The 25782-nt window shown below is 42.6% G+C and overlaps 1 protein-coding gene across 2 annotated transcripts in view; it reads right to left on the bottom strand.

Moving 5' to 3' along the window:
- LOC120368994 (rap1 GTPase-GDP dissociation stimulator 1-like) overlaps positions 1-25782 on the bottom strand; it is a 50807-nt gene that overhangs the window by 1733 nt on the left and 23292 nt on the right. The window contains exons 6-13 of one of the 2 annotated variants that reach the window (XM_039481834.1): positions 24548-24673; positions 23027-23170; positions 20747-20878; positions 15755-15889; positions 9243-9368; positions 3154-3293; positions 1904-2030; positions 547-675 (exon numbers count right to left, since the gene is read on the bottom strand). In XM_039481834.1, coding sequence (XP_039337768.1) covers positions 547-675; positions 1904-2030; positions 3154-3293; positions 9243-9368; positions 15755-15889; positions 20747-20878; positions 23027-23170; positions 24548-24673 — 1059 coding nt within the window. Of the gene's footprint in view, positions 1-546; positions 676-1903; positions 2031-3153; positions 3294-9242; positions 9369-15634; positions 15890-20746; positions 20879-23026; positions 23171-24547; positions 24674-25782 lie in introns of both variants that reach the window. The other variant, XM_039481833.1, reaches the window with a different exon arrangement.

The raw sequence follows: 25782 nt of genomic DNA, 5'->3' as shown, positions 1-25782 counted from the left end.
TAACAGACTTGGAGCCAGCTTAACCAGGCAGCTGGGGATTCCTCCCAGGAGAGAAATTTCTAGGCAGCATGGTGCCAGCATGGCAGTTTTGTCCACACCCATCCCTAGCCTCTGTGTAGGGAATAATATGGCTAGGAGGTGGGTTGGGTCAGCAAGCCAGTATATCTGGCTGCTGTAAAAGCCCCTTGAGCTAATTGGTTGCAAGGCTGTCGTACACATTTTGCTATGGGTATGGGAGCTGGTGCATGCTGGCCCTAAAACTGAGGAAGCATGAAGGTGTCTCAATGTTACTTTGCTCCCTCCTCTAGACTTTTGCCTTGACTCCATCACAGGTAGTCCCAGTGACCTCAGCGGACTTCTCAAAGAGAAAGGTATTATCCCACGAGAGGAAGAATGGCTGTCAGGTCCTTGCCTGACAGAAATAAACCTCCGAGTCTTTCTGCTGCTACTTCATTGTTTGGATGCAACCTCACAACTGATTGAAAACACTTCAGTGATTTCACAGTAACAGAAATGGATGGGATCTTAGTGCCAAAGTGAAATTACCTGAATTAAGAAGGCTGCACAGGAGGCCCATTGAATTATATTTCACCTCAGGACCTGTGCACTCATCTTGTAGAAGCTTATGTAAGCTTTGAACTAGCCTCGACTCCTTAAGTGAATCTTTGATGACTTCTGAAAATAAAATAAGATGTCTTGGAAATAATTCTGAAGTTTTTAAATGAAAAATTCTTAGGTAACTTGGATATGAAAAATAAAGGTCTGTCAAAGTAGATAGACAATGGCTGACTTGCCTTAATGCAGATATAATGCCTGATGCAGTGAAGTGCAGAGCACCCCACAGCACCTCACAATATCAGGCCCATAAAACAGCTGAGCCAGGTAGTAAATTTTCTACATCATGGCTTAATTCATATGTATCAATCTTTACTAGCCTTCCCTCACATTCTCATAGTCATGGGTAGCTGACTTAATCTTCTGTATATAGATCTTTTTCTGACTTGACCGCTGCTGGCAGCATTGATCCATGTCTAAGACTACATTCCTTTCTGGCTTTAGTCCGTGATGGAGCTTAGCATTAATATTGGCTTCTTGTAGTTGGGTCTTAAATGCAATTGTTGTTGTTTTTCAGATTAGACTGTGATCTTCAGGATAGTGTCTCTTATGTCCTATATATGCAGCACCAAGCTTAATAAATATCAAGCACCATTTTCAAAGGTGCTGAGCAACTGCAAATCCTTTTGAAGCTGCCAGGAGCGCTCAGTGCTGCTAGGAATCCAACCTATTAATTGTAATTGTGAAGAGGATGGTATTTTCATTTTTCAGTCAGAGCTTCTGCAGGATCCTTTAGCCTATTTTGTCATTTCTACTTTCTCAAGTCTATCCAAAATGCCTCTGCTACAGTCCTCTTCCTGTCTACCTTGACATTGCTTTCTCCTTGAATCATCTTGCCTGTTGTTTAAGAATGAATGCCCTATATAATTTTGACTCCATCAACATCTCTACACTCCTTTCCCCTGTTAAAATTCTTGCTTCCTTTCTGCTCTTCCTGATTCTCCCTTTGTCATGATCTTGATTTCATGCCTTCTAACACACTGCCCAACAGCTATCAAATAACTTCTTGTCCCATCTACCAAGCATCCTCTATTCTTCAAATCCCTCCCAAAAACCAACCTCTTCAAGAAATCCCTTGTTCCTGCTTCTCACTGGTAATCCCCAGTCCCTCTGTCTTCTGTACTTTTGACTGTAAAATAGACCATAAGCTTTTCAAGGCTAGGAATATACCTTCCATAAGTTCTGTAAATCACTGTGAAAATTAGCAGGGCTATAAAACACTTGTATTAATAACAAGAACATCATCTTAAATGGTACTCAGGCCAATGCTCTGGGGGAGGGAGGATACCTAAATTAATTGCAGATGCTATGGCCAGTGCAATCAGAGCTTCATTCTGCATGATAACATGTTCGCTTGTTGTCATGGAAACCAGGTGCTTCATTCCTTGTGCCTGCTGGATGGCTTTGACCACTTCCTGTTGTCAGTCAAACAAAAGAAATGGGTCAGGTGAAAGGACCACAAATCAAAAGCTGAGATACAAATAACACTGAGGTGATAAAAGGAAATAACAGTTCACCCCTGAAAGTCTCTGAATTGATTGGAAATGGTTTCCCTGCCAGCACTGAAGTGCTAATCTGGATACATTTGTTGTATTTTGCCTGCACTGCTAAAGAGAGAATTTTTTGTCTGCATTAGTCATTCACCTCAGCTTGAAAGCCACCTTGAATTCATTTAGCTGAAATATCAACGTTTAGAGGTACTTCCTTTTTCTTTTACTCTTGTGGTTCATCAGGGTCAAACTTTTAATTATTAAAGCTTCTAAATTAGTAGTGACTCAATTTTGCTTTATCAACTTTATGCAAATTATAACTCCATTTTACATCCTCTCAAAATAAAGCAGCAGTTGAGAGGCTTCTGTATAATCAATCAGAATAGCCTTAGCATAAGCACCAAAGCCTTTGCTAACATATCAACAGCATATTGTCATCAGAAAATCTACATTCACCCCTCCCTGAAGTAAGGACTAGGCAGCCTACGTGAACTCAGTAGAATTTCTGAAAGAGATTTTGATATGACACAGGTGCATTTTTTCAACTGTTTGTGTTTTGTTTTTGTTTAATATTGGTTTCATGTTTGAACACGGTCAAATCTTTATGAAAAAGAAGATTGTACCTAGGATGCTTGATGGAGGAGTTAGGAACTGGTATTCAGTTATGGTATTTTTCTCTTCTAGGTTGCTGGTTCAAATCCAGCCCATCTTGCTGAGTGACTGAAAGTTATTACCAGCTGATGTCTGAAATTAATGTGGTGAATTAAGTCCATTCCAATTGACAGGTGTCCGTATCACAAAACAGCCACCACAAATGCACTAGGTGACTCCCTTAGGGGTAGTGTCAGCACAAAGGACTCTGGCTATGAAGGGTGATCTACTCTCTTACCCCAGAAAGGGGTCCATCTGAGACATGTTGGAGGGGTGGTATGGAAAAGCTTGCACAGCTGCTGTGTGTGCTGTCAGCAAGCACACAGCAAAAAGGATGTCAGCCTGGCAGCGAGCACTCCTGACAATTTAAAAAAAAATTATACCAGTAATTTCATACTTGGGATCTGCTGTGCCGCAAAAGCGATGCCAGCAATCGGTTTGCTTCTCCACAAACGCCAGCATGTTCCTGGGCATCACACCATTGCACAAGTCTGTTGATAAGCAGGGGGTCCTGTCCCAGCATCTCTGCAGTGTCAGCTGAAAAGAGAAGAATGGCATGTCCAGGTGTTTACTCAGAGCCTGTAGTAGAGAGGATGCAGTCTAAAAGAGAATCCTTGCAGCTGTCTAATTCTGCTGATGTCCTCACTTGCCCTACTGAAGGATACTGCTGTTTGATGTGCATGGTACCACACTCTACACACAAGCTGTTTGGGACTACAGTACACATGTCAGTCAGACATAAGTTCCAAGAAATTAAAATGTTGTTGAGTGTTAGAACAGGGGAAGAGGAGTTAGGATTCCTGGCACTTGGCCAAAATCCCCCTTCTTATAAAACTGGGTTGCTTCATTGAAATCCAATGAGGCTACACTGATTTATGGCAGCTGGGCTTCTGGCCTAGCCACTAACTTACTGTGCAACCCTGAGCCAGTTACGTAAGATATCCATGCAGGAGTACAGAATGGGGAGGGGGGTGTCCATGGCTCCATCACTTTAAAAAGTCCCACTTCTTACCAGCTGTAAGGAGGGAAAGGGCAGAGAGGAGCAATTGAGGTACAAGGTCTTAGAAGCAGGGACAGCTCTAGGCACCAGCATTCCAAGCATGTGCTTGGGGCAGCCCTTTTCAAGGGGTGGCACTCTGACCTTTTTTTTTTTTTTTAATGCCAAGGGTGGCAAAAAACCTGGAGCCGGCCCTGCTTGGAAGGAGGAGCACTGTGAGGGCAGGACCTCAGGGAAGGGGTGAGGTGGGGCCAAGATTCAGGCACCTGTGGGCCTCTCACTTTTAGGGAGTTTCTGCTGCTCCTGTACCCATGGCTACCTACCTGTAAAACAGATCTAATCTGTATCTTCTGCCTGAGCTGTAGCGATACTTAATTCACATCTCAAGTGTTTTGAGATCCCTTAAAATGAAAATTACTATTATCGTTGCCTTTTATAGAAGGCATAAGGTAGCTGTCCTTGTCTTCTCTCCCCCATTCCCTCTGACTGTTTCTTGCACTCACTCTTTAAGTGTTGTCCTAACTTTGACTGTATGCTCTTCAGAGCAGGGACTGTCTAATGCTATAGTCCAATGCCTCTAGCACAATCATTATTTGTATTGTGGTAGTGCCTAGAAGTCCTAGTCATGGACGAGAACTACTCTGTGCTAGGCGCTGTACAAATGAAAAGATGGTCTGTGCCCTAAAGAGCTTAAAATATAACTAGGACCATATCCAGAATATGACTTTTGGATGCTGCCATAATACTCCCAGCAGAAGAAAGGAGGGCTGGGAAAACAATTCCATCTTATGCAAAATGTTGAGGTTTTGAAATTTTGTTTTTGTTCAGCATTGGCACAAAATAGAGCCCCTTTACATTTTTTGCAAAAATATCAGAGCTACACCCAGCCAGAGCTAGGGTTGCCAATCCCCCAGGATTGTCTAGGACAGCGTTTCTCAAACTGGGGTCTGTGGACCTCTTGGGGTCTGTGAGGGCACTCCAGGGGGTCTGTGGGTCCCACTGATCAACTTCTCTCACTGTTCAGTGGCATGCAGGAGGTACTGGGACAGGGCACGCTGGGGGGAGGGGGCAGAAAGAGGTGGGTAAGAGGAGAGGTGGGGCGGGGCCTTGGGGGAAGGGGAGGGGCTTGGAGGTCCACAAAAACATTTAAATCAAAATGAGGGTCCTCGGGTTGCTAAAGTTTGAGAACCACTGGTCTAGGAGACTCCAGGAATTAAAGATTAAGCTGGTCTGGTCAGACTCCAGAATAACCAAAAACTGGTGATTAGGGCACACCTATGGGACGTGGAAAATCCAATTCAAGACCCTGCTCCAAATCAGGAAAGAGTAGGCACCTGAACCTGGGTGACATCCCAGGTGAGAGCCTTAACCACTGGGCTATTGGCTTTTCTGTGGGTGGGTGGGGTGTCATTTGTCTATAACCATCCATCCAGGACCTAAGAAAACTTCTGGACAAAATTTTCATCAAAACTTACATTTTTGAAAAAAAAAAAAGTTTAGGTTTTGACAAATCAGCACTTTTGGGGGAGGAGAGGAGGTGGAGGGGAGAAATTGTCCAAAGATTCCTTACCAGTTCTACCTAAAACTTCAGAAGCAACTGGAAATTCAAAGTTACTTAGGAGAAAAATTAAATAAACTTTCTCAAACCTCAGAAGAACATTTTTATTTGTCAGACTCAATTCAAATTTTGAACAATGTTTGCAGGAGGTTCTTATTTTATCTGAACCTATTCACCCATCCTTCATCAGACCAGAGTCTTCTCATGAGCTATCAAGATGTCAGAAATTCTAATCTTTGTGGGTGTCATATAAAAACAACTCGCTTGATAATCCTCTTTATAACAAAATGAGCCTCTGATTGTCTGCAGTAACTCATGAAGCCTAGTGCTTCTGAAGAAAATTGCTGCCACAACCCTTAAAAGTTCTGACAACAGCAAAAGAGAGGTTATGCATAATCCTGATAAACTCCTTTGATATCCATATAGTTGTAGCACACACAGTTCCACAGGAACATTATTGCAATTTAACTTAATTAAAGCCACATTGTTACAAAGTGCTACTGATTAAAAATAGTTAGAATCTGGAAAGTGCTACTCAGTGCAAGAAAAAGTGCTGAGAAAAGGGGGACTAAGGCATATGAAGTGTTTTGTTCTAACTAAATATGATGCTATCTAGGGATCCACTCCTGTGAAGGTCTGAGCACCACCAGGCAGACGTTTAGTGCCTCAGTCCCTGTTGCCTGCAATAGAAGCTGAGGGTATTCAGTACTTTTTGTAGGATAAGGTCTTAGGACTCCACAAATAAATGCCAGAGTTAAACCTGGAGGTGTCCTTTCAATGTATATTTTTAAGAGATGAGGTAGGAGCAAGAGATGAGATGCAACTTGTGTCACCTCTCCTAAGCCTCACTGTAGGAGTAGAGTGCTCATCCACATGGCCACAGAAGCATTTAGTGCAGTAATTAATAGTTGGGGAGGGGTGCACAATGCCCTGTGCCCCATAGCCACAGGATATAGCTACCCAACCTCCCCTCCCACTCCTTTAACTCCTCTCTAAGCACCAGCCAGAGTGGTCATAGAACAGACCTGTCCTTTTCTATCATGTTTAAGCTTTAGCTCTAGCTTGTAGTTTGTGATTCAGTTGACTTTAAAGACTGATATATTTATTTTAGCGTTTCAGGAGTGGGGGTAATGTTGGTTGACTTTTTTGGTTGCCATGGGGCCATGATGTACACACGTAAGAAATCCAGGATTAAGAGGTGTTCCTTCTTGCCCTGCAATGTTCCCTGCTTCATCTGGGCATGAAATATGCCTTTTATGTCTTGAACAGAGTTCATTTGGTACAGGCTGTAGTGTTTGCCAGGCCTACTCAAAATGGGTCCAATAGGAGCATAAGATGACTTTAGCATCTACTCCAGATCCACACACATAAACACATGCTAGGGGTGTGGGGAGGGAGGGCATTTTATATTTTTCTTCCATTTTCTCTCAGCCCCAGAATACCGAGGAAGGGTGGACAGGACAAAGTCAGAGTGGCAGCATAAACATGAACTGGTTCTCAGAGCTTCTGGACCTGTTCAAAGATCTCCCTTTCACTGTTTTTCTGAGTGAGGATCTCTTCACCTGGCAGAATGACAGAGACTTTCACTTACCACCGCAAGTCACCTCACAAGAGAGAATGGCAGCGGTTTGAGGCCAGAACTGCTTGTGTTTGTCTCACGAGATAAGAGCAGTCCAGTTAGAGTCCAAACAGCTTTCCTCTAAGAGGTGCCATGTTGGCAAGTAAAACCAGTTTAAAAGGCTTGCTCAAGGCAGAGGCCCTGACCCAGTTTCTTATCCAGTTGGACTTTCTGTTGACTTTGCTGGCAATAAAACACTCTAAGCCCAAGTCTAATTAGACACCATTTAGAAGGAGAGACATCTTTATATCTTCAATTTATGGAATGTGGGCCTTGTGTGAATTGTGCCTACTTCCTAACATCCAGCTATTGCTTAAAAACTACTGTGGCCATGTGGCTAGGTGCATAAATCCGTCAGTGTGGCTCCATCAGCAATACATTGGGGAAAGGAGTCACTGTTGGGAAGTACCTCCTTTTTGGTGGTGTGATGCTGACCGTGATAAGCGTGACAAAGACATCTAGATTGCTATAATTAGAGAAAAACATGCCTTTCTCAATTCTGCAAGCATCAGCATGCCCAGCAATTGTCAGAGTAACAAATTTACACTAGATAATGCAATTAACTAATTTAGTAGGAACTTGTTAGTAGACACATGTCCATGAGAGTGTTTCATGCGGTGTTAATTAAGGTCAATGTTGGCTCATGGGTAAATAGAACATAAGGCAATTAAAGACGGGCAGCTTCTGCACTTACTACCATGGAAGGATAAAACTTGGGTAGCATTTTAGATTTTTCCTACTCTACATTAGAACATGCTACATTATTTCAAATTCAGAAGAGGGTTCTTGTTTTAGCTAGTGCTGTCACATTGGGGCCAATTTCTGATCTCACTTATACCAATGTAAATCGAAAATAATTGAACTGAAGTCACTGGAATCTTATTGGCGTACAACCAGTGTGAGCAAGAGCAGAAGTGGCCTCTTAGCTTTTTGTAATTCAGGGCTTATCCTAATGTTTCTTAATTTCCAAAATGTATCCTCTGATGCCTGTCTTCTCAACTCTGAAGTTGTCACCTTTAATATTCTTCAAATAATCATGACAGACTGAATGTTTTAGCATGAGAAGGAAAAATAGTTTTATTATGCTAAGCTTCCTTGTAGTTTGTAATATCATCCATCTACTGTGGTGAGATGTAAATGGAAACTTTCCATTGAACGAAAGATTTTTGTACTGATCACACAGATTCTAGGTCTGATTCTCCATTGCCTTGAACCTGGTGTACTCATTTACAAAATGAATGCAAATTGCTGCCAAACCAACTGCGGTACTTTATGTGAGGCAGTAGCGAATCAGGTCTATGTTTCCCCCACCTAGCTGATGAATCTATATGAGTTAAGATGCTACTCTGCGTGTGCCAGCAATATGTGACAGTTCTGAAATGGGAACCCATCACTCAGTTTTCTGGATTTTTTTTTCTTGTACTGGTCCTTAAACCTGATGCACAAGTCTATGAGGAATATTGTTCTAGGTTAGCTGCTCATGTGCACTGAAATAACTAAGATATTGCATCAAAAAAGCACGGGATTTGCTTTCTCATGCCATGATATTCTGGTAGGATACTCTCTGTTTTGTGCTAAGTTGAATCACTGTATTATGGTAAATGGAGAGCACAATTTTCAAACTTGGATGCCTAAGCTGAGCACCCATTCCTGCATCTTGGTTCTCAAAATGGCAATTAGATGATTAAATGAGTTGTCATACTTCATGCCCATCTGTGTAGCCAACTGTAGGCTTTGGGCTTCCAAACATGGAATTTAAGTGCACAATATCATCCTGTTACAATGCCCCAAAAAAAGCCCTGAATCTCTAAGATATACAACCAGGATGTAGGATAAATCTGTAAGAATCAGGACCCTACAGACATGTTTTAGAGAGCTAGAAACCTTGGCCTCCACTCCACATCTTCTTGATCCTTTATAGTCCCAAATTCCACTGTTCACTCACTTTAAACTGTCAGATTCTAAATCTTTGCCCTGATTCTCCCTACCATTGTACTAATTTTATGCTGGCGTAACTCCATTAAAAATCTCTTGTTCAGGCCTTAGTTATCTCTCACTTAGATTTTTGCAGCTTCTTTGTTCAGGCCTTTCCATATCTCATCTATTGCTGTCAAGATGCTTGAGTTTTTTGCTCTAGTAGACTTGACACACTGGACAAAATTCTCTGCTGTTTTAACTCTGCTGGCTTAGTGGAATTATCTGCCAAGCAGTTGTCCCATTGTCTTTTCACATTTCCAAAGTGTATTTTCCCTTTCACTTGTAGCTCGCAAAACATTTCAAGGTGACATTAGTCTGTGCTCAGCAATTCTCTACCTTGACCATCTATTAACATTCGCAGTGTTCCAAGAAGTTTAAACTGCACAGGAGCCATCTCTGATCTCAAAAGCATCTGGATCCGCTCTGCTACGCCTTCCTCCAGCATCTGAACCTTGTTAGCAACTAGAAAATGGAACCAGAAAGAGAGAATTTGATCATTTTGGAGAACATGAACTTGTAGCTCAAATACTACAATGATGTAAGTATCTAGACAAGTTAGATATATTCAACTCATAGTGTAACAGTTGCTTTTTCTGTGGTTACTGAACATTGACAAGGGGTAAGCCTGTAATGATTCAATTTGGTTCAAATAAAGGTCAGAATTGACCAAACCTTTTGGTCTTATACTGAACTATGCATATCATAGAAACATTGTTTTTGTGAAAACACATTCACTCACTCACTGCGTTTTCAAACCTGTTGGAATGTGGGCAGGGTTCAGAAGATTGTGCTCTTTCTTTGTTTATCCCTATCCAAAAGGAGATACAGTAAAAATAATTAATTTCAGTTTGTTTGGAGGGTGAAGTGCCTTTGTATTTGTGGGTACGTCTACACTACGGGATTATTCCGAATTTGCAGAAACCGGTTTTGTAAAACAGAATTTATAAAATCGGGTGGAGCACGGCTATACTAAGCACATTAAATCGGTGGTGTGCGTCCATGGTCCGTGGCTAGCGTCGATTTCTGGAGCGTTGCACTGTGGGTAGCTATTCCCTAGCTATCCCATAGTTCCCGCAGCCTCCCCCGCCCCTTGGAACTTCCGGGTTGAGATCCCAGTGCCTGATGGGGCAAAAATCATTGTCGCGGGTGGTTCTGGGTAAATGTCGTCAGTCACTCCTTCGTCTGGGAAAGCAACGGCAGACAAGCATTTCGCGCCTTTTTCCCCTGGATTGCCCTGGCAGATGCCATAGCATGGCAATCATGGAGCTTGTTTTGCCGTTTGTGACTCTCACCGTATGTGTACTAGATGCCGCTCACAGAGGCGATTCAGCAGCGCTACACAGAAGCATGCTTTTGCTTTTGCATGACAGCAGAGATGGTTACTAGCCATATTGCACCATCCAAACCCTTCCATAAATTGGAATTGAGGATGATCATGGCTACCAGTCTTTTGTACCATTTGCTGCTAGTGCCCCTGGCCAATCAGCCAGGCGCAAAAGCCAAGATTGGTTACTAGCCATATTGCACCTTCCATCGTTTTGTACCATTAGCTGCTGTCATAAGTGCCCTGGCCGATCAGCCAGGGCGCAAAAGCAATATTGGTAATGACTCCCTGAGTCAATCCCTCCTTTTTGGTTTCTAAAAATAGAATCAGTGCTGCCTAATATAGGCAAGTGTGCTAGAGAACCACCGTATCATAGAACCAGAGAGCACAGCTGCTCTGTGTCAGAGCCTGCAGAAATTATTATCTGTATGCTATTCACAGGGGTGCTCCTGTAACAACCCCACCTGTTGATTCCGTTCTTCCCCAGCCTTTCTTGGCTACCATAGCATTGTCCCCACTTGTGTGATGAATTAATAAAGAATGCAGGAATAAGACACACTGACTTGTTAGTGAGAAATGAGTGGAAGGCAGCCTCCAGCTGCTATGATAGTCCAGACAGGACATTAAGCAGTGTGTAGGAGAGAAGCCCAGCATCCCACTGCTAGTCCAGGGGCAACTGAATCTTTTCTTTACACATGAAGGGTGGGGGCTGATGGAGCTCAGCCCCCTGTTGCTATGATGAGGATGGTTACCAGCCATATTGCACCATCCATCCACCAGAAAAATTAGGGCAAATAGTCTGATGACGTGGTCTGTTACCAGTCCTTTTGTACCATCAGCTGAGGCTGATCATGAGGATGGATTTCTAGCTTTTGTACGATCAGCTGATGCTGATGATGAGGATGGATTTCCATCATATTGTACCATCAACCGCCCATGGCGAGGAGCAAGGATGTTGGTGTTGAGTGCTGCACTATCGCGTCTATCTGCAGCATTCAGTAAAGATAGGGTGACATGTAAAAGAGTCAGAGGATTGTTTTACCTTTCGCTTCTGGGGTGGGTGGGGGTGGGTGAGTAGATTGCCAAGCTATGCCCTGACCCGCGGACACTGTGTTTGACCCTAGAAGCATTTGGAGCTCAGCCAGGAATGCAAATAATTTTCGGAGGCTGCAGGAACTGTGGGATAGCTTCAGTCCTCCAGTCCATGAGCGTCCATTTGATTCTTTGGCTTTCCGTTACGCTTGTCACGCTGCAGTGCGCTGAGTCCCTGCTATGGCGTCTGTCTGGAGATTTTTAAAAAAGGATTCTGAATTTCATCTTCTGTAACGGAGCGCTGATAGAACGGATTTGCCTGCCCTTACAGCGATCACATCCGCATGGTCCATGCGGAGCTCTTTTTATTTTGATTTCGGACTGCATCGCCACCCGTGCTGATCGGAGCTCCACGCTGGGCAAACAGGAAATATTCAAAAGTTCGCGGGGCTTTTCCTGTTTACCTGACCACTGCATCCGAGTTCAGATTGCGGTCCAGAGCGGTCACTGGTGCACTGTGGGATAGCTCCCGGAGGCCAATACCGTCGATCAGCGTCCACACTAACCGTAATCCGATATGTTAATACCGATACTAGCGTTACTCCTCTCGTTAGGGAGGAGTACAGAAACCGGTTTAAAGAGCCATTAAAATCGATATAAGGTGCCTCCGAGTGTGGACGGTTGTGGCGTTAAATCGGTTTTACGCTCCTAAAAGCGATTTAAACGCCTAGTGTAGACCAGGCCTGAGACACCTGATGCTTTTGTTGCAGATACCATTGCTTCTGTGCTCTGCTTCCCTTCCTAATCCTGTTTCTCTGCACCATGCTTTAATGCAGTAATTCCTGGTAATGATCAGAAGCTTCTCTGGAAAAAGCCTGAATGCTGCTTAACTTAGCTACCAAAGACTTTCTCCAAAGTAATTTTATCCTCCCCTTCTGCATGTTTTTGTCTTTCCTGGGGCAACTGCATCAGGCAAGAATCCTTCTGTCCTTTCCCTTACCGACCTTGCAGGCATGCTGAGAAACAGATACTAACTGTTAATTACCTTGTTTGTAATTTCCTTTGGTTCCAGTAGCACAAGCTCAAACCCCAGTCTCTTGATTGTAGTAGAATTCACCAGGAAACCCCCCTCTGTACTACTCAGTTTGAATCAATTAACAACACCTCTTGTGCCTATCTGTAAGTTTTAGAACGTATCTAATTGATTTCCATCTTATGTTCTCTTTGACTTCCCTTGCAGTTTTATCTTATGCCCCTTTAAAGGTGTAGCCTGTGCAGTATTAATGCTGAAGGGGTATATGTCATCAGTATTGGAGCTCTGCTGATAATTTCCATATTTTGAGGTTTACTTTAGTGGTGATGGCTAGCAAAGACCTGGGATGAGAATAGGATTTCACAGAATTTATAAGTGCGGTGTTCCGCACATTACTGCTCCTTTTAAGTAAATCACAGTGTGTGGATTTTCTTTCTTTTAAAATTCTCCAGTTGCTTTTATTAGTTCCTTTCATGCAGCCTCTGGTAACAGATAGATTTCTTTATATAGCCCTCATCTATTATTTTTTTTCCTTTTCATGTTCTGAGGCACAGCTTGTTAGTTTCCCAGAAGAAACTCACACTTCAAAAGATCACCAAAAGATTACCAAAATTAAATTAGACTCTAGATCAATGCACAAATATCTGATAACACATAGTTCAACACATTAAAGTACAACCACACAAGCCATTAAGATTGGCTGGCATTTGGTCTATCCTAGCAAGGAAGGATACAGGAGGAATTAAACTTCATCTTGTTAGATCCTATAAACTACGCAAGGTCTGGGTCATTCACTGCTTGTTTAAGAAATCTCCAAGGAACAGTTAGGTACTATACTACAGAAAGTGGGATTGGGGATTCACTGAAGGGGGTTCTTCCTCTTGAGTTTGTATCATACCAATGTCCCAGACTGCTGTTAAGGAGAACTGAGCACTGGAAGAGCTATCTTTCAGATGAGAGATTAATCAATATCCTCGCTAATTGTGATCATTAAAGATCCCACAGCATTTAGTACAAGGATAAAGTCAATGAGAGTTTTTGAAGTTTTGAAAATCGCACCCTACATTGTAATGTATGTAATTACATCCTGCCTACCTAAATTACCCTCACTGTTTCAGCTGGATAAGGTATTATTTCCCCCTTCCCGGCTTAAAGTGTTGTGTAGTATTGCTCTGTACTGTTAAACAGCTGTTAAATTTCCTCCCGGAGACTGCAGCAGCAGTGTTTGTATTCCAAGGTCAGACTGTTTGTAAAGAGTCTGCCTTGTGCTACTCTGTGTAGTGCAGCAGTGAGGAAAGGTGCCACAAGATCCTGGAAAGGAGCTTTTTAAAAAGCAGATGCAGGATAAGTACTGTCATTGCCAAATCAGGGCCTGTACACATGATCCTAAGGCTTAGCCACTGAAGGGAACAGGTTCCTGGTTAAAGTCAAGCAGAGAGACACTGGAAGGTCAGCGCTAAGGAGCTCCAGGAATTGGAGAACAGAAACTTTAGGTTAGTTCACGTGCAAAGGCACAGTCAGACCATCAGTAGAATGTGATGTCTGTAGAATAGCTTATTAATTTTTGCTGTATACAAGCATGGGTATTATCTCAGCATTTCTGTGCTAGAAGGCTTCCCTGAAATAGGAAGTAGTGCTCAACCATCTGTTACTTCTAGGTTATGACTAATAAATCACCTTTCTTTGCTTTAAACATTCGTCCTTCTCTGTGCTCCTGCACCACAACATAAGAGCTTCCATGTAGGAGGGTAGGTATCTGACTTGTCTGGGATTTATATGCCTGCATAGCATGGACATCTTGTGCACTTGACCCTGTTATGCACTTGTAACTAAAGCTACTTTGCAGTAATAGCTATATTTGTCACGCAATGCCAGATTGTTCTTAAATTAAGGAAATATGGTTTAAATATAGATCTGGATGGGAACTGGATTTTCCATTTTGTGGGAAATTCCATTATTTAAAAAAAATCTGATCTAAAATTGATCAAAAGCAAATAATGAAATTTCCCAAAACAGTATTTTTATCAAAACATTTAATTTGGATTTTTGATCCTTTTAAAACTTGTAAAAACTTGTTTTGGAAAGTTGTTTCAAAAACTGAAACAGCGAGTTCCAAGAATGTCAAAATGGGATGTTTCAACATTACATTACAAAATTGTCAGAAACATTTTAAACACTTTGATTTTGATTAAAAACAGCTCAGGTTAAATATGCCATAAAATTGTTGTACACTTTTAGCACCAAGAAACACCTGTATGTTGGGCTGTATCCACTAACACACACACACATATATGCTGGTTCAAGCAAGATGTTGCATTAGAAAATTTTTGAAAATTTCTCCTCTTCACCTTTCAAATGAATATCACCAGTTTAGAACAATTGACAGGGACTGTGCTCTGAAGCACATTGCATTAAAAAAACAAACAAAAATACACACACACACAGGTTATGGCCAACTTTATCACTCTAGTTTGATCAACACCCAGGTCCCACCCAGTACACCAGGGTACCCAACTTTAAACATGAGTATTGAGAGAAATGAATGAACTTCTGAAATGAGACATGTTTTCTTCAGAGAGAGACCATTTACCAAATATTAAAAGGAGGCAGTGGAGAAGAGGCACAAGATCTAGCTACTAGTCAATAGGAGAAGGATACAAATATATTCCATGGCACTAATTTTGCTTTATTTTGACAAACTCTTGGACATTTTTATCATAGAAAGTCACCATTTTGTGCTTAGACAAGTTAAACAACCTGGTCAGTTTAGTATTGAGAGAGGGGACCTCCAAGAACACCCTGTTGCTGCAGATAGTAGTACAGTATTGGTGGCTCTGGAGTTGGCACTTTTTCCTCTGAGCCAGTGCTAAATCAATGCCCCAACATCATTTTGGGTGGCATTGTACTGTTAGAAGTGTTCTGACAAATTAATTCCTACTCTCAATTGCACTCCCAGACAGCAGAGCTGCATTTGACATGAGATGATGTATTTATTAATGATCTCAAGAGCAGAAACTCTACACTGCAACATATAGGTCAAATTTTAACTGATTCTAAATTAGTATTGGTTTCAAAGAAGGAGAGGAGCAGTTTTGTAAAATCCCTTGAAGATATAGTGGGATATAATTCCTTCCTGCCTCCTACACTGCTTAAAGTGTATCTACTGTTCTTCATTTCCTGTCCTGTTATATAGTATTTGTGTGCAATGTTAAGCCATTGCAGTAGTGACTAATAAGATCCCTATGAATAATTGCAAGCTCCTTAACTTTCTGCACATGAGTAGTCCCAGTCAGTTATTCACATGCATGAATTATTTTGCAGGAAAAAAAGCTCAGATACCTGTCAGAATCTGAAAATGCACCAGAATCTGTGACTTCAGTGGATCTACACTAGGTATTGACCTGTCCCTCCATGGACACCAGTTGTTTATGGATAGGAGATTGTCTACCAGCTCTGTACCTGGGATAGCAAGGTTTCGAAGGGCACTCAGTGCAGCATGTTGAACAGAAACATCCCCATTGTCCATGTGTTGCTCTAAAAGGTCCAAAAGCTGAAGCACCACTCCCAGCTGCACCATCCGTACACAGTTGCCATCTTAAGAAAGAGGGGAAAACAAGCATTCAGGTGGAGAGATGAGACACAGTGATAGTTGTTATGCCCAGCAGTGTTCCACTGGGGAACACCAGAAACTATTAGATGTTTTGTGGTTCAACAGGGATCACCTTTTAGCAAGAGCAATAGCAATCCTCAGCTGCACAGAACTTGCCCTCATGCTCAGCAAAGGTGACCTTAAGCTACCTTTACACCTGCCTGAGCTGCTACATATACCTTTTATTTCTAAGAACCCTTTTGTTATCAGAGCTGCTGCAGCCTCCTACAGAAGAAAGACATGAAATTGTGCTCTCAGGGAAACTTTCCTTTAGATCCTTCTTGTGCTTGTTCTAATTTCTCTTAATCCATGTCTCCCCTAATTCCTGTGTGTCCAGGATATCCTTCCCCAAGAGAGTGTGGTGGACTTACATGCCCTTTGGTGCAGTAGGGTGCCTATACAGCCAAAAAGCAAATAATTTTTGCTAGTATAATTATTGGCCCAGAGGAAAAAAGTCATTTCTGGTATTAGTGGTTGAACTTTACTATAGTCTGGGCAATGCTTCCCACACTCACCCCCTTTTAATGTAAACTCAGATTGGTAAAATATGGGAAAGAGAACTGAGTACTGCATACCACAGGCTGGTATAAATCTGTGAAGTTCCATTCACTTCAATGGCGCTATACCAGATGAGGATCTGGCTCTAAAAGAGGGTTTAAATCAGGATCGGGCAAACTTTTTGGCCCAAGGGCCACATCTTGGTATGAAAATTGTATGGCGGGCCATGAATGCTCATGAAATTGGGGTTGGGGTGTGGGAGGGGATGAGGGCTCTGGCTGGGGGTGTGTGCTCTGGGGTGGGGCCAGAAATGAGGAGTTCAGGGTGTGGGAGGGGGCTCTGAGCTGGGGCAGGGGGTTGGGATGCATGGGGTGGGGAGGGGAAAGGCTCCAGCTGGAGGTGTGGGCTCTGGGGTGAGGCTGGGGATGAGGGATTTAGGGTACAGGATGTGCTCCAGGCTGGGACCAAGGGGTTCAGAGGGTTCAGGGCTGTGGCAGGGGGTTGGGGTGGGGTGTGTGTGAGGGCTCTGGCTAAGGGTGCAGATTCTGGGGTGGGGCCAGAAAGGAGGAGTTCAGGGTGTGGGAGGGGCTACAGGCTGGGGCAGGGGGTTGGGGTTCAGGAGAGGGATCAGGGCTGGAGCAAGGGGTCAGGGCACGGGAGGGAGTTGGGGCACAGGAGGGGGTCGGGATGCAGGATCTGGGCAGCGCTTACCTGAAGCAGTTCCTGGAAGCAGTGGCATGTCCCTTCTCCAGCTGCTATGCAGAGGTGTGGCCAGGCGGCTCTGCGCACTGCCTCGTCTGCAGTGCCTGGGGGGGGGGCGGGGACATGCCGCTGCTTGCGGGAGATTCAGCATGCGTCTGTGGAGCAGCCTTGGACTCAACTCCCGACTCAACTCAACTCCCCAGCTGGAGCGCAGAAGCAGGGCAAGCCCCAGACCCTACTCCCCAGGAGCTTGAGGGCTGGTTTAAACAGGCTGGAGGGCTGGTTTAAACAGGCTGGAGGGCTGGATGTGGCTCCTGGACCGTAGTTTGTCCACCCCGGTTTAAATCCATTATACAGTCAAGAAAATTATTTCAACTGATACATATTTTTTTTGTTCAGAATTTACCTCCCTGCAACTTATTGACCTTATTTAGCTGCTTCTAAACCAGGGGTGGGCAAACTACAGCCCGGCGGCTGCATCCGTACCTTCAGACATTTTAATCTGGCCTTCCTCCTCCTGCTGGGAAGCAGGGTCTGGGGCTTGCCCTGTTCCAGTGCTCCAACTGGGGAGCGGGGTCAGGGGCCTGCCCCACTCTGTACATGCCGTGGTTCTGCGCAGCTCCTGGAAGCAGCAGCATGTCCCTCCTCCGGCTCCTAAACATAGGGACAGCCAGGGGGCTCCGCACACTGCCCCTGCCCCAAGTGCTGCGCCTGTAGCTCCCATTGGCCTGGAACCATGGCCAACGGGAGCTGCAGGGGCCATTCCTGTGGATGGGATGGTGTGCGGAGCCGCCTGGCTGCCCCTACACGGAGGAGCTGGAGGGAGAACATCCCTCTGCTTCTGGGAGGTGCTTAAGGTAAGCGCTGCCCAGAGCTGCACCCCTGACCCCCTCCTGCACCCCAACCCCATGCTCCAGTCCTGATCCCCCTCCTGCCCTCTGAACCCCTTGGTCCCAGGCCAGAGCACCCTCCTGCACCCCCAGCTCCTCATCCCCAGCCCCACCCCAGAGCCTGCACTCCCACCCAGAGCCCTCACCTACTCCCACACTCCAACCTCCAATTTCTTGAGCGTTCATGGCCCGCCACACAATTTTCATACTCAGATGTGGCCCTTGGGCCAAAAAGTTTGCCCACCCCTGTTCTAAACCATAGGATTATTCAATGCCTTTTCCGCTGCAATGTCTCTCTCTTCCTGATCTGTGCTGAGGGATGCAAGGTTCTTTTCATAGGTTCCTTTTTGATGTGTCTCTAGCATCATCATTACTATTGCATTTCAGCTAAACTTTGCTTTTTCCTTTGTTACATATCTCAGTTGAAACTTGTCAAATACTTGTGACATTTAAACGTGTACTTGTGAAAACTGACATTCCTTCCAATTTTGCAAATTTTATTCAAGAAAAATCTTTCATTAATTTCCATTCATTAATGCAGCTTTTAATGGTGACATTTTGTATGTGATTTCTCAGACATGCTCCCCTGCAAGATCCTGGGTATTTTGAGATCAGAGGCCTGAGAAAATTCACAAGTCTCTTTGGATGGCCATGTATCCTTTCGGGAAATAAGTCAAGGGCTTTGTTTGACAGAATGTTACAGGTAAAATATGTAGTGTGAGGTTTTTTAATAGGCTCAAGTCTATACTGAAATAGTCTCACTTTCACTGAACTTTAACTTTATACATACACAAACGAGAGAAAGAGAATGACAATACCCTTCCTCCTCTAGTAATATGCAAACAGCCACAATCCCTTTAGTGGCCATCTTTCTTTGACTGTTGCAAAGCTCCCAAGTGGCTCTTTCTGTGGATTTTTGCCTGTATGGTGGCAGCCTTGCATGTGCCTTCAATTTAATGGCTTACAGTTAAAACTGGCTAGGAATAGCTATTTTCTCAGCTGCAAAAGCTGTCATCTTTTCACTGCCTCATCAGAGGTCCCTTAGCACTGCAATCAGATAGTCACAGGATTTTTTTACTTAGATTAAAGACTGTGCATACATCAGCAGCACAGACTGAGGCCAGACAGGGATTATTCACTTCTTCTAGCCAGAATGTCTAATGTGGGGGTGGAGGGAATGGCACAGGGGGAGAAGGAATTAAAATAAAAAGTCATTCAGCCAAACATTAAATCTATGTTAGCAAGTTTTTAAAGGCATAGAGGACATTTCCAGTGAGCGATAATGTACAATGCTCACTGCTAGGCAAAATGCAATCAAGAACTCAAGCCTCTGTGTATGTGTGTTTGGGGGCGGGGGGGTTTGAGAACAGAAAAAGAGTTAAGGATGGGGCTATGTCATTTGTTAAAATGACTGGGTGGCTCCATTAGCTCTTCCAGTAGAACTGATCAAATATTTTATTATGACTACCCACAAAATGTAGGAATTCATCTGGCTTTAAGTTGGGTTATAAAAGACCCACTGTGTTAACTGAGAGTTTTTCTATGGACGGCACTGCTCAAGGCCTAGCTGTTAGAAACCATGTCCTTTTAACAGTGCTATCAATATAAGTGCAGTTCCTTCCTTCCTATCCTATAGGCAATGCCACTTCTTTATGTTCCTCTGCTTATAGTCCTTAGCAATCACTGTTGCTTTCTTTACACTGCGGGTACGTAGTGTGACAAAATGGTCTCCCTTGAAATTTCTTTCCTAAGTTCAAGCTACTCAATTTTTCTTCTGAGATGACTATGGGTAAAATGTTCCAGAGCAAGTAAGTCTCTTTTGGAAATGGGCCTTACACACTAAGGAACCTGCATCACTTGGTGATTTTGAAAGTTTTATCCTACATCAGAATGAAGGGGAAGTGAGGTGCACACAGAGCCCCTGGCATCAGGGGAATAGGAGGCACTCAGAGCCCCTGGCAGAGGAGGAGAGAGTGGGTGGGATGCATGGAGTCCCTAAAATAGGAGCAGGAGGGAAAGGTTGCATGAAGCCTCTAGTATGTGCAAGGACCTTGACCAACAGAAGCAAAGCATTCAACCCTCTAGTAATAGCAAGTAACTGAGTGAAATGAGGCCTAATAGTCCATTCAATGGCATTTTGAGAACTTTTGAAGACTACTCCTGCTTAATTTCTAGTTTCAGGGAAAGTTCCAGGTATCAGTGGGAAGAAGTCTATCTGTTTGGGGGACAATTGGAAAAGTGGAACACCAGAAAAACCTGCTTTCCTCACAGGGTCCATTTGGTGCTGCAGGCTGAGGAGCATTGTGACATCAGAGGTAATTAAACCAGTCAGAACTTCCTCCCTCTAATTCATTTGCATACTTCAATCAATGGAAATGAACTAAGTCAGCAAATGAAACTGCAGGTCCGGACTGAGGTGCTTTGACATTTGTGGGGGTGCTGGGGTTCAGGACTGGAATAGTGGAAGATGCTTTAGAACAGGAGCTATATTAACTGAGTCAGAGTGAGGCTGGAGCCCTGCCCACACAATGACCTTGAAATGATTAGCATCCATAACGTAAAGATGCATGCATCACCATGGAATAGGAAAACAAAAATGTGTATGCGAGTGAGAGAGTGCCATGAAATCTAATAGTATTGCACTCTCTAATAAGAAACAAACAATACCACCTCTCTTGATAACTTTGATGGGTAATGAATAAGCAATCTTACCATTCCTGGCAAAGTTAGCAACAGCCAGTGCTCCTGTTAGCTGCAGCTGGGGGTGATTGGATGCAAGCCAGGTACCAACCTTCTGGTAGATAATGCCACATCCATTAGCAAACATCTTCTGCATGGATTCATCTATTATACAATAAATGAAGAGAAGCCTAAAAGTACATCTAAGCTCTACTTTGCATCTATTATAGAATAGTACTGCTCAAGGTTTCAGAAGTTTGTAGACTATTGTTTCCTCTAACAGAACATCAGAGTTGGCAGGAAGGTGAAGTGAAAGTTATAAAATGTATCATTCCAGATGTCTTGCACTAATCCACACGCTCAGTATATGGCTAGTAGCCTTATGCAAGATTCCCCACACTACTTTTTGCTATATGCTCCAGTCTTGCATGAAAGGACCATCCTCTTCAGAAAGTGTGAAGTTATTCAGTCTTACGGTAGTCCACTAGTGGGTTTCTCCCAAGCAGAGGCATAATACAATAACAATTGTATATGAAGATTTGGAGGAACCGAGCCATTCACTCTGTGTTGAACTGATGCCTGTATAAATCTGTCCTCCAGAGTGCTAAATTCCTTCATCTTTTCATGAAATCAGTACTTTGCAGGATGGAATCTTAAGTGGCAATGTGATCACAGTTGAGATAAAGGCTAAATTGTGTGTGTGTGTGTGTGTGTGTATGTGTGTGTGTGTGTGTGTGTGTGTGTGTGTGTGTGTGTGTGTGTGTGTGAGAGAGACACACACATGTAATCCATGCATGGAAATCTCATAGGATTTACAAGTGGGGACAGAGGAAATAGCATGTATCTACGGTGTTTCCAAGTGTTCAGTGTCACTACATTACTCATTGAGATCTGCATAGGCTAAATGCAATCTTAAGAATGCAAGCCATAGATTTGTGATTAGTAATCTGGAACTAGTTCTTTATACTGAGAAATCCAAATATACTGTAGTGTTTAATTCAAATGTTTGCCACAGCTTCATAATTTTTAAGAAAAGTTTAATTAAATTGTCAGTTACCTTGAGATTTTGGCAAAGGATGCAATGTAAATGCATGATTCTGTGCAGTTATTCTTTAATTCATGTAGCCCCAAATGCTGCAAAGCTGTCAACCATACAAGGCCATGTGAACCAAATTACAATTAGGATCAGCAGAAATAGCTGCTAACATTTTTCTGCTCTATCTTATGGTTGAGTATGGAGTCTGTGTCTCACCGATCTAAAGCAGCATTTCAGATGTTTTCTATGACATTTTATGCTCTCTGTTCTCAAAAGCTGCTGCTGGACTCTGTCCCTTCTCACAGTGCAGCAGTGTGACTGAGGAAATGAAAGGTCTGGGGCAGCAAAATGTATATTCTAGAAGGTTAGTGTTCTCCATTTTCAGTACATAGAAACATGTAATACAAAGCAATTTTAAAATTCTTATGTTTCCTTCAGTAATTCAGATGGCTGAAATACTTGGTCCATTTTTGAACAATGAATGAAGAATACATAATGGGTACTTAAATGTACTGAGTGAGTTAAGGTGTATTGAGGGGAAAAATTGAGAACACTAGTCTATCAGATTGCCATGTCAGAAGCCAGTTTACTTGAAAGGACCCATCATACTGTGAAATGTCTCCATGAAAAAGGGGGCAGATACAGGGTCTTCATATAGACCTATGACTGCATTAGTCAGCAGCAGAGCTTAGTCTGTGGAGACTGATGTAGGCACTGTCTATGCTACAACAGTAGTATTCTTAGTCCTTCACTTCACATTATGGGCCAGATTGTGGAGCTACACTGGTTTACAGCAGCTAAGGATCTGGCCCTTTAAAATTGGAGGCTAACTCAAGAAGTATAATTTGGCCCTATATCTGAGCTTTCCTTACTTTTGGGGAGGACTGTAGATTTCTGGCTACCCACAGGAGTCAGGTTATCACAAAGTTGGAGAAACCCAGCTCTAGATGGACTGGACTGACACACAAAGCCACAATTAAGGCGGCAGTACCCTATTCTATTGCATTTCTAGCCTCCGCCTAGGAGCAGGCGTAGTGGCATTAAATGCCTGAGGCAAAATGTGTATATGCTTGGAGGAAAATATGGCAACATGAGCATTACAATCATACTGTAAGTGGAGAAAAAAAATAAATAGAATGGCTGTTGAGAAGAATTCCCCCAAGGAATCTTGAAACAACAGGCTGCAGCTGTGCCTGCAGAAAGGAAATGAAAGCACAGGAGCAGATGGCAATCCCTGCTGCTAATGGGACTTTCTACTACTTCTCCATGCATCTTACCTCCAAGGAGCAGAGACACAATGAGATTTGATGCAGCCTTCACACTGCACATATCTTCTGCCTGTGAACTTCCCTGGAGCCTCAGCAGGATCTCTGACAGTGCCTCATGCACACCCGCCTCTACCATTTGCACTTTCAAAGCATCTGCAGAGGTCAGGAGAACATGCATATTAATGGCTTCCTCTTTGGGTCACTGCATAAAAAGTGAATGCAAGGAGGCTAAATCCCCAATACATTTAAGTCAGGATGTTTCCAGGTGCAGTAATTTGTGGGACTCTTGTTCATAAACAGGGATGTTGCCATTGGAAAACACCACACTCAGAATAAATACACCTTTTAGACAGATCATTGTAATTTTTTTGAGCAAGGGGAGGGGGAGAGGGAGACGATGAGGCAACTGTGGAATTTCTATTGCAATTTATAATGTTTTGTGCTTTAAAAAAATTACATTTCAGATGGTCTGTGTCACATACTTTATAACTAGAGTGATATCTTTTGAGAATTGCAAAATACTAATGTGAAAGACAAGTATAATTTAATAGCTGTGTTTTGGTGTTGCTAGCTTGCAACTTGGCAGCACCATGGCCATATTTCTCAGAGTGGGGGATTTTTTCCCAGTGGTGTTAATATTGAGTTTGAACAAAATTAACAGCTTTGATAACATCTCTAGCTATTACTCTTTTCACTCTAGTGTGGGGAATGCTGTTTGACCACTCATTCCACTAGACTTTCTGGTTCTGATAAACCCTGAACAAATTGTGTGAGATAGCAATGTCTTGAAAAAACATAAATAAAACCCCATAAATATTTTGATGGAGGAAATTAAAAACTGGGCCATTTCAGGCACCCTAAAGAAGTTCCTTGGACATCATATGAAGACAGGGGCCTGTCCCTGTGAAACCTGGATGTGTGATCTCTTTAATTATAAATAAATACACAAAGGTAAAACATTTGGAGTTAGAAATATTCATGGAAATACCATTTTCATAAAATTATTGATTTAGCATTAACTATCATTTGATTCACTGAAGTCAACCTCATTAGTCAACCACTGCCGATTATGATTGTTTTAATAAATGGGTGGCTTTTATCTCCATTTATACCCATTACAATTTTTGAAATATATTTAGGATCAGCTCCCAGTAATTTTTCTGAGGTCCCAGTAATCTTCTGCATTCCCGTACATTATGGAGGATGTGTGTATCATACACAAAGTTATCAAATGGTTCATTTCACACTACTACCTCACCATATATTTTATTCAGGCTCATTTCCTCCTCCACTGTCTCACAGAACCATGTTTTAAAATGATGGGTGAAATCCTGGCCCCACTGAAGTCAATGGAATTTTCCATTTAGATCAATCTGGCCAGGATTTCGCCCATCATTTCTGTGAGGAGGGGCTTATGTCCCTGCCTCCAGTAACGGAATGCCACTGAAACCCCCAGAGTGTTCATTGTAGCCACTATGCTAGTATCCTCTATCCTAAGGAGCCTAGTAGTCAAGATAAGAGAACCCTTACCATTCTCCGCTAGCATCTGTAGAACCTCAATGATGGTTTCTATCCTCTGATGATTCTCTGCCCTTCTCAGCTGCTTCACTAGATGTTCAGCAACCTTTGTCTTGCTTAGTACCTCCTTAGCTATCACTGTGTGGACAATAAAGGCATGATTTTTGTATGTTTTCACACCCAAATGTAATACTGTTAAAAAAAAAAATCTCTCCCTAGAGAGATGAGTGGATGCTACTTTGAATCTAGTTGCCTTGCTAATTTTCCCCCCTTAAATCCTTCCCCTTAAATGATTAAATGTTACATGTATGAAACAATCTGCCTCATTTTTCTTCTGCTGTCTAATCCAGTTGTGTAATTCCTGTGGCTATGCCTTTTTAATAATGGTCAAGCAATTGCTGTCCTAACTTCATTGCATTCAATAGCAGTGATGAATTAGTCTTGTGGTATGACAACATGTACCACTTTACCAGAACATTTTCTATGCAAAAGAAAGTATCCCAGCAAGAATCTAACCAACCTGTTCAGGATGGGCACTTACAGAGCTTGTGTGGAAAGTTTTTCAAAAGCTATAATGCCATGAGATATAGAACATTTAACAATTTAAGAAAATATGTATAAAAGGACATGGCTGAAATAGAATGTGTCCAGAATGCAGTATTGCCAACATTAAGAGTTCAGAAACAAAGTCAGCCCTTCCCCAAAAATCGAGATTGGCTTAAAAATAATGAGAATTTAAAAAAACAAAACACTTTTTTTAAAATAATTGGTCTTCTGTTTTGTGAGCCTTTAGGGTTTTTGTTTCAAGATTTTTATCAGCAACCATGAGGGCTAGAGATTTTTTTTTCCCCAAACCAAATTTGAGGTTCTCACAATCATCACAGAATTCCCTTAGTAAGAGAAATTAAAGACTTCACACCTGATTCTTCTTTCACTAAGCTTGTATAAATCAGGAGCAACTGTTTGAAGTTAATGGAACTACACCATTTTTAAACAAGTATAAGTGAGAAAAGAATCAAGTCATTTTATTAAGACCTATAAAGTGATGAATGGTAGAGAGAGAGAAGGTGTATCAAAAATTCCTAGTGTCCCTTGTCCTGTATGAGATACATGAACAAAGATACTTAATGAAATTAAATTGCAACACATTTTAAATAAAAAAAAAGTAGTACTATCATATACTCTGTGATAGAAGTCAGTAGAGCTACATCAGTTTACACCAGCTACATTAATTTTTTCTGGGAAGA

Source organism: Mauremys reevesii, linkage group 7 (assembly GCF_016161935.1).
Source record: "Mauremys reevesii isolate NIE-2019 linkage group 7, ASM1616193v1, whole genome shotgun sequence".
NCBI classification, from domain to species: Eukaryota; Metazoa; Chordata; order Testudines; family Geoemydidae; genus Mauremys; species Mauremys reevesii.
The sequence above is the reverse complement of the archived record's forward strand: the minus strand, read 5'-3'. Positions and strand labels throughout refer to the sequence as shown.